General features: G+C 38.0%; 1 protein-coding gene across 1 annotated transcript in view; it reads right to left on the bottom strand.

Moving 5' to 3' along the window:
• The window catches only part of LOC124283235 (SRSF protein kinase 3-like), a 67,005-nt gene extending 48,214 nt beyond the window's left edge, over positions 1-18,791 (bottom strand). Inside the window, 2 exon segments of the mRNA XM_046719267.1 lie at positions 18,542-18,620; positions 18,711-18,791. Coding sequence (XP_046575223.1) covers positions 18,542-18,620; positions 18,711-18,735 — 104 coding nt within the window. The 5' untranslated portion in view covers positions 18,736-18,791.
• Positions 18,792-19,066: the final 275 nt, after the last annotated feature.

The following is a 19,066-nucleotide window of genomic DNA, read 5'->3' as shown; positions in this document are numbered from 1 at the left end:
AGAGATCTAATCACTAGGCAACCCCACCGCCCCTCCCAATCATACAGCATTTTGTCTCCCAAGTACCGACTGACAATTAACATCTCTACACATTATGAAATACATAGTTTATCATGTACATGTCGTCCTGCAAGACCTAATTCCAGATTCCTGAGAATCAACTCCAACATCCACATCCAGTCTGATTAAACAGTTTGTATATATATAAATGACAAAATATACCATGAATCAATATCTTCCTCACACTGAAATATCTGCATGTTAATCAACACCTCATTAGCCGTATTAAGCACCTCTTTACAAACCTCTAGAGCAATCCGTAAGTAACCTCTACTGTCTATAAGCAACCATTACTAACACAAAAAATTACATGACACTCCATATGTTGTGTATGTGACATAATTTTAAGAAAACAAGCGCAGAATGAGTGAGAGTATGGTTTTACGCCGCTTTTAGCAACATTCAAGCAATATCACGGCAGGGGAGACCAGAAATGGGCTTCACACAATGTACCCATGTGGGCAATCGAACCCGGGTCAATCGAACCCGGCCTTTACCACTAGGCTACCCCACCACCCCAAAACAAGCGCAGAAGCAATATATACTTGAATTGTACATATTACCAAAGTTATTGTTTCATTGACTTTTGAACAATGTCTGTTTAACCACTTTGTGATCTCTGAAAACATATTTAAATTGACGCTTATGGTGTCAAGTGAAAATGCCAAACATTCTTTCAAAAAGAAGCCAGTGAATACATGCATGTCTGCTTGTCAGTCATGACAAAAAAGATGCACTCAACACAATAAAATCCTGGCAAGCTCAAAGGTTCCAAGCTGATTGACACAATCAAGGAACCACTCACACTACAGAAAGCTGTCACAATACAGTCAAGTTGAAGCAGCTAGAGCAAGAACTCTAATTTCCTCAAAAACATATTAATCATCCAGTCTTGACAAATTTATTGTTCGAGCTCGACAAGTGACACAGAAACACCTTAGGTTTAAAAGAAAATATGCTAAAATGATATAGATCTGGGCCTAGATTTTCAATGCTCTCTTAGCGCTAAGATAGTCGTAAGTGCCATACATTAACATTAACTTACGACTATCTTAGCACTAAGAAAGCTTCAAAACTCTAGGCCCAGAATCTTAAAAGGCCACACATACAATTCAAAAGATCTTAAGATGAGCATTCTACCAATAATTCTGTATTTTTAACTAGTCAAAATTATCACCATTATCAAGTTACTTGCCCTGATTAACAATTACTAACATCTGTCCAGTGGGCAAGCCAATGACCCCTCTTAAACCTAAGGCAGATTCCAGGTTTGCCCACCTGAGGGGCCTGCCTGTGCAGGCAGTCACAGGGGGTCAGCTGAAAGTGGCCAGACAGGAATCCATAATATTTCTTCCAGTATCACAGACAAGTTGGGACAGGTGTTAGCAATGAGGCACTACTGCCTCCAGTGTGGGGACAGGTGTGGGCTGGCCACTACATCTACTACTATCTACTAACAACTCCCTCGCTATCATGACCTTTTCCTCGCACTCTGCAGTATTAATCACACTGTTCTCAACTGCTGCCAAGAAGCTCAGAAGATTCTTCATGACATACGAGAAACCACTTTTACAGCAACAGGATGTGTGTCAATTTCTGACAGTATCAGGAGGTACAACATTGTGAGGGGTTCAAATATTGACAACAAATCGCAATCTCAGTAAATCATTGAACAACTGCTGATGAAACTTCATCACACCACAAAATATATCCATAAGGAAAGCAATTGTCTCAATATCTTGGACCAACCACTGAAGAATCCACTCAATACATCAAAAAACAATGTACATGTACATACCATGTTCAAGTAATTTGATTTTTTAAACTGTATTTTGCAATTATCAGATGTTGCTGAACAAATATTATCCTGCAAACACAAAAAGTACACCTGAATGAAGAGCTTTTTTACCTTGATATGTTAACTAATTGCAGCAGATCAGGAAGGAAATCCACGACAGAAAAAAGCACTATGGATCACTCCCAACTAGGGCTCCACAACAGCAACTTGAGAAATCACTTAGAGAAAATGAACTCTCAACTGATCGACAAATCCATGAAAAAATGTGACACTTGTTCGCATTAACCCTTTCTAAATTGCTTTACTAAAGCCACTTTTAAATTGATCCCATCATTATGAGAAAAGTCAGTCTTCAACCCATTGATCTGAAGGGAGACACAACCAGAATGAGGTATCTCACAGATATTTCAGCATTTACAGAGAGCTTCCATCACCAAAACACTGCCTATGATCTTGTGCATGTGTCGGTTTCCAAATTAAGGCCCTTAGTGTAAAATTTATTTCTTCCACCAATAACTCTAGCTTCAAATAACTATTGAATCGTGAAGGATATTGCCATCACAACACCCAAAATCCCAAACAAAATGACAATAATCATGATAATTGAAACAACATACAATGATACCAGCTAGAAAGGGGAATCAGAATTCCTTCCTTGTAACACAAAAAGCTAATAGCAAACTGAACTGTTTATTCAGGTAGAACTAAATCTGTAAACATCTGCAGGGCATCTGTGCAAGGCCAAATTCACACAAACCACAGGTAGGTAAGACAAGGTTTTATCATGAGGCCCTACCTTTGTTGTGAAGGCTGGGGTGAGTACCGACTATGGACACAAGACCTGGCCATCCTGTGTAGGAGGACCCAGACAAGAATGTCAGCAATGCCCGTGGCCATGGTGTGGAGATGGCAGAGGACATCAGCGTCATCAAGTGGGGATGCTAACTAGCCCAGTACCATTATCCAGTACATTCTCGCCACAGTGGTACAAACACGCACCTTTTTGCTTACATCACACAGCAAACAAGAGTTTGGTGCTGCCAGCATTCTCGGCAACCTTGAGCGAGGACAAAAAGTATACCTACTGTATATTTATCACTGATCAACTGGGATTCTGTGGCTGCTGTTATGAGGAGTCCAATGGAAAATGCTTGGAAACTCACGTGCACTACAACACTGAAACACATGTCTGTGTGGAGCTGTTATCAATGATTGTTTTCTATTTGATCACTGTGTATCCTCTTCTAAGGTGGAATCAGATTACCATGATGCACTGTTATACCTCTACTTACAAAAGTGGGGGTCTGGAGAACCTCCAATAATTAATATTAAGGATCCTGCAGGCAATATGCTGGTCTTGTAAAGCTTTTATATCTTGGTGTGTACTGTATGTTTAATTATTTAGATTGACATTTAGTCCCAGAAATAAAGCTATCTTATTTGAAAATATATATCTTCAAAAAATATCCAAATGGAGCCAAGAACAATCCTTACTTTCAGGCCTAGAGCGGAGGCAATCGAGACTTGCAAAATTGGACGAGACTTGATTTGGATTATTCACTGTGGTCTGGGAGACTGACTAATAATTACTGTTAAACCTTGAATGATTCAGTGATCACAACGACAGTGTTCATGATTGATGGATGAAATATACACACACATAACTGCTATTGGAGTGAGTGAGTGATTAAGTGAGTAAGCAAGCGAGTGATCGGTTTTACGCCACTTTTAGCAATATTCCAGCATATCACAACGGGGACACCAGAAATGGGCTTCACACATTGTGCCCATGTGAGGATTCGAACCTGGGCCTTCGGCATGACGAGCAAACGCTTTAACCACTAGGCTACCTCACCGCCCCCCCTTGATGTGATGAAGGTACAATAATTGTATATAACTGTTCATACACTGGGATATAGTGTCTTTTGTTTTTCTGCATTCATTCTCTACATCAGTTAGTACAAGACGCACAATTGTGCTTCAGGTAAAACCTTGATGATGGGCATCTGTTAAACACTCCTTTCAATAAAGTGTATATTTATTCCAGAAATTACCACATTAACAGTTTCTAATACTGTCATGCATCCACAAAAATTATTATGCCAAATTCATAACTTTAGCTGACTGGCATGGCCATATTTGTCAATTCTTGTTTTCAGAGGATCTTGCATCTGGTCTATTACACACAAAAACAGGTTACACTGAAATCAGAAACCTTCAATGAACTCTCAGTCTTCTCTCAAACATGGGAAGCCTTCCCACAGAAGCCCGATCTATTCTTCAGCGAAATTGATCTTGACTCCAAACACTCATTTTGTCCCCAAACTAAATTTTCAATGATAAACATTTGCAAATGTCTTTGGCAACACCTATTGGGGAAAGCTTTACTAACACATTTCAGCAGAAGCAATTTTCACACGAAACTTAATTTTACCTGACGATAAGAAGGTCAAAATGACTATTTACCCAAAGCCCAAAATAGAAGGCTGCAATTACTTCCTATTGCGTTAAGTCCATATTGATTTGAACTATTTCAAAGAAGAAATCAGTTCAGAGCTGACCTTGCAGTCCTTCGAGTACGCATTCTTACTGCCATTAGGAAAACACTCCAGGTACTGCTGGGCTTCACAGAAGTTTAATCATTACCAATAACCCATACTCTTTACATCCATTGGGCATTTACCAAGCATAGAATATTCTTCCTCGGCATCACACAGATACCTTCCTTGATGAATAAGAAAAATGGCCAGCTTCCAAAATACATGGCATGACGAGATGACAAAGTACTAGGCAACATCATTACACAATCATTTACTTCAAAGCAAAATTGGTAACAATGTATTAACGAAATCACATGCGACATTATTAATTAATGCAGTCTTGGTTCGAGGAATTCTTCTCCTGCCATCAGATATTTCTCACCATGCAATTTTCTGTCAATTTATTTCTAGGATCTTCCTGGCTTTGATTTTTTTTTACAAAACCCTCAAATGTGGATTTTATAACTTTGCATGAATTCATACACTGGTTTATAGGCTGGCTAAAGGGTGTAAATGTGATGAATGCTCTCCAAACTGAAATATTAATTAATTCGCAATGAAATATTGGCAGAGATCTGCCTTCCAGCCAAATGGCATGTGGTAGTAATATCAGCAGACGCAGCTGCCTGTGGCATCTTCACCACCTAATGAACATTCCAGGGGTTGTTTAACCTCCAGGAATCCACTGACCAACAGGCTTACTGTTCAACCAAAACCATGTGAGTTCCTAACACTGCCCTTGACTGGCACATTGGTTGAACAGTAGCTCCATACCTTTATGACACACCGTAGCTTATTACTGACACAATACCTGTTCCCTTAACATTGGGTGGTCTTCATCACTATTGATCCAGGCTATATATATCTTGCACATATCCTATATCACTTGACTATGCTGGATTGTGATGCACACAGCATGGGAAAGTAAACAGATACTACGCATTAATGTTCAAATAAACTTGAAACTTGCTCAAGTACTCTCCTTGTCAAGACTAGCCTGGGAGAAACGCTTGGAAATAGTTTTCATGAAATTGAAAGCTGATAGGTAAGCACTTCTTCAACCTTGCTTCCCACTCAACTAATTTTATCTTGCACGCTGACGAAACATCAGCTTCCCTTGGATTCGTAATGAAAGAAACATTTCTCTCATCAAGCTAATAGCGGTGAGATAATTACCTGTAGAAAGCAAACATTTATATTCCACCCTTGTTGGTGAGTATTTCTCCCCAACAGTGTTAGTAGTAAAAGCTTCTACTACCAATGGTAAACAGTGTCGGTTACAACAACCTTCTTCTAATCATTACTAAATCAAAACACTACGTCTACAATAAGATCAAGTTCTGATACATGAGATTTGAACAGACATTTCTCAGGCAACAACTAACAACATAAGCACCATTCTTTCTAAAATTGAACCGTCCACACAGACAACATGTGTACATTCATGCGTTTTCCAACATTTGACATGAATATTGCATTTATTATGTTTTCAGCTTCAACAAAATATGATTGTATTTTCCGACACATTCCCTGAGCAAAAGGGGGCTGGTTGTTTAATATGAAGATGACATCAAAACATTATCCGCCAACTTTGCTGCATTGAAAAGTGACATCATTTGCAAAAATAGAAACCTGTATCGTAGAAAAACAAGAATTTCCCCATGTTAACATATAACGCAGATAATTGCACAAGTATGTAAGGCAATAATTATTGGAATGAAAATTTCAAAATAACAAGATCAAGTTGTACCTAAAAAGACTGAATGAATGACTGACTATCGCGACTTCGACTATTATTATAAAGTTAGAACCATATACAAGTATCAAATCCATGGACACATTCAGTACATTCAGTTTGGAGCAAGGCTAAAAGACCAAACTGGGCCGAATTTCTCCAAACAAACTGAAGTTTTTACTTAAATTAAAAACCGAGTTTGACAATTTGAAACAGCTGAATTTTACACTCAACTGCATTTTTAAAATACAAAATCCCAAACAACTTAAGTAATCTATCCATCAAACACAAATTGTCTACTATGTTTGAGTTTAATATCGATTTCAGTTTATTCTGGAAAATGCATTTTCTCAAATTTGAGTAAAAAAATAAGTCAAAACTCAGACTTAAGTTTGTTTCGAGAAATTGGGGGCCAGAACGTATTACAATAACTTTTAAATTCCAACCAAAACATATATTAGCAGCAACAGACATTAATTTCATTACTGCATTAGCCTAATTTGACAGAAGTAGCTGAAATAGCTTAAATGCCACTCTGAACAGTATTCTAGGTATATCACTGTGTGTCAGCTACTGTGGGAGGTGAGCACAATGTTCTCAGATGTCTACCGCTTCAGTGAAACCCCAGGCATGGTGCTCACAAACCAAGTCACAACTGACACAAACCAGGATGTGAACCAACAATCACAGCTTTCTGGCTGGTTCCAGCGCATTAGATGGCTGGGCCAAAGGTGACCCAAGACATAAAAGAAGTCATAAATGGGCAAGATAGCAGACCAAAGATAATGAAAACATCTGCAACCTGAACAATGTCTGTTATTTACATTTCTTAGTGAGTGAGTGCATGAATGAGTAAAGTTTTACGCTTTTAGCAATATTCCAGCAATATCACGGCAGGGATACCAGAAATGGGCTTCACACATTGTAGCCATGTGGGGAATCGAACCCGGGTCTTCGGCGTGACAAGCAAAAGCTTTAACCACTAGGCTACTCCACTGCCCCATTACATGTATTAATTTCTCCCACCACCAATATCTGAGAAAATATGACCCCAAAAAGTTCCCAGCTCTTTCATAAAGGGGACACTGTTATCACTCTAGTTTGCTGTTGTGACTTCAAAATATTGAGAATTTACACAGGTCACCTCAGACTATTTCAAGAATGTACATTAATTCTGAAAGTTCAGGAATGTCAAAAAACACAAATATGTAAAACCAAGTATTCATGCTTGTGGAAGTTACACGTCAATAATCTCATCTGGTCCTACCCCTGCCTAATGACTTCCTCTTATCTGCATCACAGAAATGAGAAATCTCTACAGACTGGAAATAAATATCACATCAATAATGAGTTTGTTTCTGATTCTTACAAATCTTAATTCACATTTTTAACATATGTTTCCCTTTCTAACCAACTGAAAGTCCACAAGAAAAACAGCTGTCCTTAACAGGCACAACATTTTCCTTCAAGGGACTTTTTATATCACCAACATGGTTTCTGCATCAGCTGATGAAAAAATTCATGAACCAACAACTGTTGTCTGTGGAAGGGCAACAAACATAAATAGTCCATTAATAGTGTTTTATTTCAGGGCGGTGAGGTAGCCAAGTGGTTAAGACATTCATTCATCACAGGGTAGAGCCAGCATTGCAATTCCACAGAGGCAGGGATTGGGAAAGGCAGGGGCCATGGGCCATTATGCACATTAGAATGAAAACTGGCCCATTAAAAATTGAATTTTACTGTTGATACATGGGCATTGGCCCATTCTAAATTCAGAAAATGGCTAATAATCCTGAAAATGGCCTATTGTCAAAATTCTCTTTCCCAAGCCCTGCAGAGGTAAAATCTGTCTCTCCAATTACAATGATCCTCCCCACCCCAACCCTTCCCACCATCCCAAAAATACTAATAGTAACATAAAAGCATACCGACTGACTCCTCCCAAAACATTCCATTCAAAATGTCATTAACATCTTAATGATACAACCATTCAGTACAGGTTAATACAGGAAATAAAGCAACCACCCGACTTAATTGAAAATGTTCCTTATTTCATCCATCGGAAATCCTTTCCCAAATATTTAGGACAGTTGCTGATTGTATTAGTTAATGATCTGAAAGGATGTCCCAACAAAAGCTGCTCAACAAAGAAACCATTTCAATTTTAAGACTTTTCAACTATGAAAAAAAGTGTTAACCAAACAATCAATAAAAGAGCCCTTTACTACAATAAGTACTTGTACAATAATAAATAATAATAAAATTAATAATTCCATTTCTGGGGCCCTGTTTTCTAATGTATATGTTTTTTCATCAATAACGTACTTCAAATATTTGAGAGATATAAATTAACACAACTGCATGATCATAATACAAAAACAGCGCTTAACAGAACAGAATATTTTCCAGAAAATCGCAATGGGAAGTGATACAAAACTCTCCAAATGATAATGACACTTAATACATTTACCAAGGACAATGGTAACCTAATACCCACTACAGTAATATAGGTCAAGTTAGCATTCAAGTTTTGACTTCCTTGTGAACTTTGCTATGACCTTTCAATCACACAATCAAGTATATGAAAATATACACAAACATCATACGGCCACGTCATTAGTCTCCCTTTGTAATGTCTGTTTCACTTTTACATCGATAAACAATTAAAAAAATTCTAAACTCATCTTAAAATTCAACAAAATCATCCAATTAGTACACAAATAAAACCTGAGAAAAAGTTATAATCACACGAAAGCTAACTCAATATCTTGAACAGAAAAATAATTTTACTACATTATACTTACTATACTATTATTACTTGTCACATGTCAGTGCAGGAAATTCCAGTGATTTCTAACACCCAGGCATTCTGGCTTTGTTTTTACTACAACTTGAAGTACACTCTTCATCTTATCTCTAACATGACAAAGATCTCTTGACTTCTCAATGTTATTGAAATGTTATTTACGAAATATATGAAAAATTTAGATCCTTTTGAAAAGGAAACTTCAAAAAATGTTTTTGATCAACAAATGTTTTCATCATTATTTATATACAGACAGTATGTTTACATTACTCACAATCAATTACACGAACAACACCAATCCACAGAAAATCTCTCATAATGTTCCAGTCAAGTAACATAACACCAAACTACTAATGAACATAAAACTGAGCTCCTTATGAAGTGAACTTGGAGTTAACATCTGCAGTTCTGGAAATGTGAAAAGCAAAGTCCATTAGCAAACTTATGCCTTCTTTGCTCCTGGAAATCGGTTGTCTTCCCTCATGTTCAGATTAAAACAAAAAGATAACATAGTTGGCATGAAACACAAACATAAGGGAACTTCAACCCTAATGAAATAGGAGGTAGAAGACACCCCGGGGTAACTAACCTTCTCCGAAACCAAGTAGGATGTCCTAGCATCTTGTACTCCTCCCATCTTCTTTCACAGTAGTCAATGCAGGCAACAACTCAAGGCAGACTGCCTGTTTAACAGTTTACTGCCAGGCCTGGCAGATAGGGGGTAATTACATGATGAGAGCTGCCTCGCTCACAGACTATTTATAGCGCAATCACATAAGCTGTTCAGAGTGCTGTCCCTTTGCTAATGGCAATCATGGAAATGCCCAGCCACCACAGTAAACTTGTTAGTTAGTATGGGATATTCCATGACAGTTCAAATGAAGTTGAGGAATTGTGAGTGTTTTTTGTGTGCATGTATTCAGAAAAACAATTTGGCGCGCTGACAGTCAGAAGTAATGGAGATAGGTACAGGTGATATAGCCTGTGAAAACACATAGGTTGAGGTTATTGTAATGGGTAAGGAAGTCAGTATCATAAAGAAATCTACAAATTTTATGTTCAACATGTCAAACCTTAATGTATTTTCAACTAAAGAAAAATTATGAATGTTTTTTTCTGCACTATCAAAACATAACATTTATTACATTTGATTAGATGATAGTAGCACATAAAAATAACTCATAAACTAAAATCATGCACATAGTAAAAAACATGTGAAAAAATCTTATTTTAACATGGTCTACTAAACAAGTTAAAAAGGATTTAGCATTTTTAAAGGTTTCAAAACACTTTTCTGTGTAACATGTATATGCTGTGTTATTTTGTTACAGGTCGTTTTCAAAATTCATGTTATATTTGAAGTAGAAAAAATTACATAGCTGAAAAACTAACAAAGAAACACAGGTTCTGAATTATGGGCAAGAACAGTTCATCAAGTTATGATGACATCTTTATCATGACCAGAAATTGTAAATGAACGTTAATACATCCCAATCACCTAGGATTACTACAACAAATGAAATGTCAATTGATAAACAGCTTGTAATAAGCAGCATGATTGTCAACCACAAGCAACTTTATTTACCATTTGCTAATGAGTGTCTTTCTGACAGTGACATATCAATGAAGCTGATAATATCAGCAGCAACAGCTGAAACGTTGGACATGAGATTTGTAGAATGGGGCAGTCTGACCCCTCATAAGTATGAGCAGAAATAGATTTCAATGTACACAAACTGCTGCAACCACTCAAACAAATCCATTTCCAATTCCATGCAATCATTCTCACAGACTTCCAATGTTTGTGTCAGTTTCTTGGTTTTCTAAGAGACCAGTTCAACATTCTCAATACATGCAAGCTGAGAAAGGAGTATGTACGTTGATTTAAACAAATTGAAAAGTGAAGGACTATTTTCATTGAATTACATACATTCACACTATCGATGCAGCACAATGACATCAAAGTTAATTATGATATTCAATTTATCAGCAATGAACTGCTATTGGTCGACAGTCAATTGTGACGCATCAATAGTAAAATCCATCTATACTCCCTACAAGCGACACAGGCACTTAGCAGTGATTCAGTCAAGCACTCTGTTCCACATCCAGCAGCAGTTTGATAGCAGCCAACCTCACCTCATTTCAGTTATCACTTTCTGAGATAATTGAGAAACACCAACCTGATTTGATGGCCTGGAGAAAGATGAATGAAGGCAACAGCCTTGAGAATCGCATTCATGGTTATGCTCCTGTTCAACTACACATTACTTTTTATGTGAATTTTAAAATAACATACTGACAAGGAAATCAATGCATCCAGGAAATGTACAACTATATTTTTCAGCATCCAGGAAATGTACAAAACTATATTTTTCAGAAAATACCTTTCATTTCACTCATTAAACACGATTTCAGTGGGTTTTTTCTGAGAAATAGATTGCGGGTTCTTGCTGTACATTGAGTATATAATATCAAGAAAATGTTACAACTGATGTTTCTAAATTAAATATGTTGGTGTGAAAACAAACAATGATCAAATCTGGAAAGTGTGATAAAGATACTTTTCATAGATTGCAGCAACAGCATCACATCTGACAGTTCTTCAGAAAATTCAATCTGACTTGGTAACCACTGAAGGAAAACCAAGTTCTATGGATAGTCAACTTCTTTAATTGTTAACCACTAGCCCAAAGTGCAGCTGAGCAGGGCAAGTCAGTTTTGGTATAGGTAGTCTGACCAGCAGAGCGAAAATATGCCAAAAACATCTCCTTGCCTAAATAGTGAAAACATGCAGCAATACCTCAAAACATGTGTAAAATGTCTTCTAACTCAATATCAAGAAAACAGATCTGGGATAGTACTAATTATTCCTGACTACAACTGTAATAGTGTTGCTACTTGAAGACAAGTCCCTAAGTTGCTTGTATCAATCATAATCTGATAATGTTCAAGTAACTGAAAACTATATTTGGCTAGCTGATGTTTGAGCAAGTTGGTTCCACATCACTTTGAACAGAGTTCACTTATATCATGAATGTCATCTCAATTTGGGAGGAAAGTCTGAGGTGATGCAGATGCGAGCCTGACATTTACCTGTGAAACCCTTCATTCACTTTTAGGGTTATTGCTAGATGTTACTGATCAATATTCAAGCTAATGTTCTGGGCAAACTTTCCTGCCTAAGATCACCAGTACAGTGCTGACAAACTGATACTCCTGATGGGATCTGGGACTCAAACCCATGATCACAGAATACGTAAACAATATTAAGTCAGTCGTCAATTTGGACACCTTCAAGTTCATGTGGAAGGACAAAAATGACACAGGTCAAAGCATCTTACAACTTGCATTTGTTGTTAATGCTGCACTCAAAAATATTCCAGCAGACGTCACTCTGTAAATAGTTGCCACTGGTCCAGACAATCCAATGACTGATATCATGAGTATTGACCTATGAAACTGGGATACACTGACAACCAATTTCAACAAATAACAATAATTGCCCTCTTAACACAAATGACATTCTAATGATTAACTAGCGATTAATTAGGTGAGGTGAGATGAAATTGGGTTTAACGTTGTGCTTGAGAATATTTCGGTCATATGACGATGTGCATGTATGTGTATGTGCGGCTGCTTGTACTAGCCCAGACTGAAGCTGGTTTTATAGTGCTAGCCCACTGAGATACCATGCTGCAGTGAAACATGAATACCCCAGACACATTATACTGACTCCGAGCCGACCAGTCCTTGTTGTACCCAGTAATGCCAGGCACCAGACAGGGACCAACAAGTACCATATTTTAACATCTTTTGGTATGACGCGGTCGGGGATCGAACCCGCGACCTTCCGCTCTCCGGGCGGATGCTCTAACCACTACACCACGGAGGCGGTCCGATTAATTAGGTAATGTACACTGATATGACAAAGTAAAACATTAGTAAATATGTCAAATGTTGATAAGTACTTTGACAGCCCAACAAGAGTTTACAGTTCCTTGTTCTAAATGACTGATATCATAATATTACAATAAAAATAGTTCCTGGTGACTCGAAGAGATAAGTGTCACACTACAGTCCATTGGTCTCCAAATAATAACAATAAATAGGGAAGTCTATCAAATGTCAATACAGTACATGGCAATAAATAGTCTGTACCCAACAATATCTGCTGTTCGGTATTTTTATACCAATAATTGGAATTAACTGTTCAAGAAACTGTTATATGTACAAGTTGATATCATTAGCTAAGCGAGGCACACTGGTAGGAGAAATAGCACAATCAGACTTTAAGAAATGATATTGTTTAACAAAAATACCTCTGGATTGTTTTTTTAAATGAAGCTGGGTCCTTCAACACAAACTGGGAATGAAATGAAAATGTTGATTGATTTTCAAAATAATTGAGAAATAGTAAAGGTTATTATCAAACACTTAAATTCCTAAAGACACACTTAACATTTGTATGAGGTCCCTGCAATACACTATAAAGTAGGGGCCTGTGAGGTAGCCTAGTGGTGAAAGTGTTTGCTCGTCACATGGAATACCTGGGTTCCATCCCCACATGGGCACAATGTGTGAAGCCCATTTCTCATCAATGACCCAAAAGTTATCAGCAGCTGCGTGGAATATTGCTAAAAGCAGCATAAAACTCAATCACTTAAAAGAAACTCATAATTTCTACATGTACAGACACTACCAACCATTTTCTATTACATGAATCACTAATGATTCAGATGGAACTAACAGTTGGAGACTATTAATAAAAATTGTACAAAACCATTGATAACAACAACATAAAGTAGTCACATAAGTGACATAAGAAAATTGTGTTCTAAAGTTAGTTTCATTGCTGTTCATCTTGTTTATCAATATGATCAAAGACTAAACAAAACATTTCCTTTTAACTGCTTCTGAAAGGACCCCTTGAACAAACTAATAATATTCTGTACAATTTCCTTATTTCAACACATCACTGGGTTAGATTCACCATGGTTCACACACTAGCATCACAGGCTTCATACCAGGCAGCAATCCCAGCATCACTTCAAACTACAAACAATCATGGGGTCCAAACTTTGTTAAGGTCTCAATAATGTAACTACAAATTAAGTCCCAGTTGACCTGACTGACTGACTGACTAAGTTTGGTTTTATGCCGCTTTTAGCAATATTCCAGCAACATCACGGCGGGGGACACCACAAATGGGCTTCACACATTGTGCCCATGTGGGGATTTGAACCCGGTTCTTCAGGGTGATGAGCCAACGCTTTAACCATTAGGCTACCCCATCGCCCCCTAGTTGACCTGAGAAGATATGGTTAGAATTGGTCTTCAGCAACACATGCATGTCATTCGAGGTGGCTGTCGCGATACAGTTGTCAGGTTTACTGACTCAACTGACACATCATTGCATCCAATTTGTATAGATTGAATCTTCTAATGTCTATCACTGGATTGTCTGGTCCAGTCTCAGTTGCTGAGTATGACATAAAACAAAAACAAAGAAAACAAACAGAGGAAAAAGTTAATTGTGAGTAAGACTTAAGGTTTCTCAAACTTCTGTGCATATTTCAGAAAGTGTTTAGTAAAGACAGTAAGGTGTTTAGAAGGGGCCCCATACATTTCCCAAAAGGGATTCAAACTCGACAACAGTGTAGCACCTGTACCACTCAGCTATGCCACCAACAATTACTTCTAACAGCAAGTAAGGGGGGAATTATGCTGCTTTTCACAATACTCCAGCAATATCACTGCAAAGGAAACCAGGAATGGGTTTCCTACTTCTACCCATGTGGGTAATCGAACTCAGGTCAACAGTGCAACAAGCAACTGGTTCAACAATAAGGTGACCTCACCGTCCCTCATCACCAGTACCCACACTCAAAACCATACCACAAAGCAAATACTAGACATGATTAAATGAAACAGTGAGCAACAAGGACACAGCAATAATACATGATCAAAAAATGATAACATTCTGCTCCAGCTATTTAGCGGAGAGAATAACAGAACATAGTTTATTATCTTTTCTTTAGAACCTCCAGAAATTGATGAAAAAAGGCTTTATGGAGGTTGTAAACTCAAAGGTGAGGTGAGGTTGGGTGGAGGAGTTCAACTGAGTTGAACACCAGGCAGGGTGACATCAAGCAGTGTTTTCTGACATTATCTGGTATGATGCAGCCAAACACCAGACAGGATGACATCAAGCAGTGTCTTTTGACATCATTTGGTATGATGCAGCCAAACACCAGGCAGGGTAAAATCAAGCACTATAGTTTGACATCATTTGGAATGATGCAGCCAAACACCTGGCAGGGTAAAATCAAGCACCATCTTTTGACATCATTTGGTATGATGATTGTCAGTCAGAGATTTTTGACAGCTGGGAGTTTTATGTCAATTGCAGCACGATTCCAGTCATATCACCACAGTGAGTGAGTGAGTTGAGTTTCACACAAGAAATGAGGACTCCAGTGATCAACGCAAGCATCGATCTGCGCAATGGGAACCGGAATCAAGTCAGCGAAACTGACGCCTCTTACACAAGATAGTGCTAACATCCAAGACTTTACCATCCAGGGCCAGTTCTTAATAGGAATCAGTGTCAGTGCTGTTTACCATCCAGGGCTTCCAGCAGTTGTGTGGTCCTGTGCTCCAGTTGAAGTTAAGCAAAATTGGGCACAGAGAGTCCTTGGATGGCTGACCATGTTTGGCAGCTCAACTCCTGAGAGAAGACTTCAGTCCTCCCCACAATGAAGCACATGAGATACATGTGGTCACACCTTAGGCAAGAGAGTTTGTTCAAAATTGCCTTTGTTAACCAAGCAGAAATTGGGTACCCGGTGGGATAAGTGTGACTATAACCTTCTAGCGTCTCACAGGCAGCTTCGGTTATCCACGGTAATAATGAACTGTGACTTGTATGCACTTAGAGCATGTCCCTCACTGATGTGGATGAGGCACTATAAAAGTACTCTTTTTATTATAATACAAGTGATCTCAGCATTTTCACTTATCACTGCAAATTTGACATGATCATAAAAATAAGAGATATTAAAAGGTCAGCCAAGATTGACAAAAAGGTTTCCAGAGAACAAGTGACCTAGAATTCGGGCCAGCCTTCATGATTCACACAACAGGCAGTTACATCTTCCATGTTAGGGACATGGATACAACACAATCCTATTGTTGAATACTAAGAGGAAACAGAGAGCCAAAACTGACATGTGGGTATGACCCACTTACAAAGTAGGATACTCAATGTGCAAAGTAGAAAAAGAAAACTAATTAAACAGAATCGTGAAAGAGATTTTGTAATAACTTTTCAGTATTTCAGCTCTTATCTAAGAGATATTTTTCATTTAATTCCTAACATCAATCATACATTCTATGCTGTGCATTGTTATTGTGGACAATACAATATGTCATCCACAGTGCAATGTTTGTGATAAACTGTTGAGCATAAATGATATATAAGGTGAGGCCAATGAATGAATGAGTTTAGTTTTATGGCGCACTCAGCTATATGGTGGCAGCCTGTAAACAATCGAGTCTGGGCCAGACAATCCAGTGATCAACAGCATGAACATCAATCCACACAACTGGGATACAATGACATGTGACAACCAAGTCAGCAAGCCTGACCACCCGATCCCATAAGTTGAATGGATACAAATAATTTACATTGGGAATCCTGTCAAATGCAAGAAAGTATGTTGGTTTGAAATCATCAGATACATATACACGAATAACTGATGTATGTATTGAGGTCATATTCACTCGAAGTTCAGAGTACCAATTGCTAATTTTAATCAGTTGAACATTTTAATCACCCAATGTTTCCTATCATCTGCAATGATGTGAACTGTGATGTTGGTAAATAACTTGGAAAGGAACGCACATGTCCAAAATGGTCCTTAGACTTAGAATTTATCAAGTGAGCATTTGTTTGTTTGTTGTTAAATGCCACCCTAAGCTATTATAATCTGTAAATAATTGAGTCGGAACCAGACAATCCAGTGATCAAGGGCTACTAATTGAATGAAACCAATGTGTAGGATGCAGACAGAAAAACGATCATGTAGGAGCCATAACCACACAGGGCAAATTGTGCCATTTCATTACGTTTGAATTAACTCAATACTTCAACATGCACCAATTTGAATGGATTAATGCTCATGTCGATCACTGGACTGCCTGTTCCAGATCTGATGATTTACTGGACTGATAGCTGAAAAATTACAGAGTGTGATGTTAAAGAACAAACAAACTTGGAACTTTCACATCCATGGTTTCATGTTAAGAATGAAAACAGGGAGATATAAGCATAACTGAGTCAAGAATTATCTTTTAATTTATAGACCATAACAAGAATAACATCATTGTGCAAATCAATGCTTTACAGTTCAGGTAGTCTCTAGGCTATTCTTGGTAGAACTAGGATGAACTAGGAGGGAGATTCAAGATTCAAGAGGTCAAACTATACCACAAACAATAAAATATATGGGCTGTCTAACAAAATAAACCACAGACACTTATGATTGATAATCTAACTATTGTAGACTGAAAATTGATCAAATCTGTAAGCAATCCACACATTTCACATAAATGGTGAGAGGTAACATGTTAAGATTGGATGGCTAACAAAGACAGCATTATGAATGTAATATAGAGATGATCTATGAATAACGGGCAACGGTGTATTGCAAGTGTAAGTTAAAACTTTGTTAGTTACCAACGGCGTATCTCAAACATATAGATTATCATTAATAATACTTCCAATTGTATTTATACTTCCAATATTTATGATAACTGACATTTTAGGGGCCCTATAAAATAACAATGTGAAATATATTAAGGATGTTTCCACAGCTCAACTGGTCACTCATTATGAATAGGCAAGTTGCCATATCTTTACAACGGCACCACATTGATAAACACATTCAAATGTTAAGCGACAGTCCACTACAATGGAATAAAGCATGAGTTTGAATGACTCCAGAAGAGATGCAGTGCAAGGTGTCATTTTACATAAAGTTCCAACCCACAAAATCAATACCACTTAAGCATTAAACTCGCAATGTAAATGAACTATTTTGATTGAAATGACATGGTATTTTCAAACGTTACACACAATTTGCTAATTAAAACAGATGTGTAAACACATGCTTTGGTCTGCTCATGATGACAACACTGAACAAGAGGTTCTCGTTTTGTTGCCAAGAACAAAAACAGTCCCCAGACAAGGGGCGATCAACAATAATAAGCTGATTTAAACGTGGGTTTCAATCGACCAGGGAAATAATCAGTTGCTGGTGTAGTAATTAAGTATGGGGCTGTGAATGGAATCTAACGACGACGTTCGACTTGTGAATGGAGCGTTGAGCTGTCACTAGGCATGATCCACACGTGTTCAAGAATGAATCATTAGCGTGTCTAGCAAAGATGGAACAAAAACAACTGACCTGAATGCTTACGAAATCAGACAGAGACATGTACCCGAGTTAGAAATATCCAGAACTACAACCTGACAGGGAATCAGAAGGACTGTTTCCCGTGAGATTCAGAAGCGAATAAACCAATGTTTTACTTACGAGGCTCTCTTTGACTTGTCGTCGTTTTTAAAACGCGGTTTAGCTTTTGAGCGCTTCTTCCGCGCCTGAATGGCCAAAGCTGAAACGAGATATAAAATGTGCGGTTACTAATTAACTGATAAGTCATGAAAATATCAAGACAACTCTATATTGGGTGAAAATACCAAACCTTTTCTAGGAATTTTCGAGCTCATCGTCTTCTCTCAGATACATTTGGAGACCCGGTACGCATGCGTGATATATGACAGGGGCATTGTGGGATATGATTTCCGGACACAAGCCTGAGCAATGAACAGTGCTGAAGCGCGGAAGCGCATTACATGGCAGCGCCAAATTCGAAATAGAGTGAAACGATAACATAACAAACCGCATGCACTGTGCTAAAACTATGCAGGTACCTTTGTACATAGCAAAATGTTGTACTTTCTACTCTCCTGCGAGCACACCAACTGCTGAAGCCTTGGAATATTCCTCCTCAGTTTATGAACAGTTTTGTCGAAACCAGGAACCCGACATATCCTGCTC

Source organism: Haliotis rubra, unplaced genomic scaffold, assembly GCF_003918875.1.
Source record: "Haliotis rubra isolate DU_JTF1 unplaced genomic scaffold, ASM391887v1 Scf311, whole genome shotgun sequence".
Taxonomy (NCBI): domain Eukaryota; kingdom Metazoa; phylum Mollusca; class Gastropoda; order Lepetellida; family Haliotidae; genus Haliotis; species Haliotis rubra.
The sequence above is the reverse complement of the archived record's forward strand: the minus strand, read 5'-3'. Positions and strand labels throughout refer to the sequence as shown.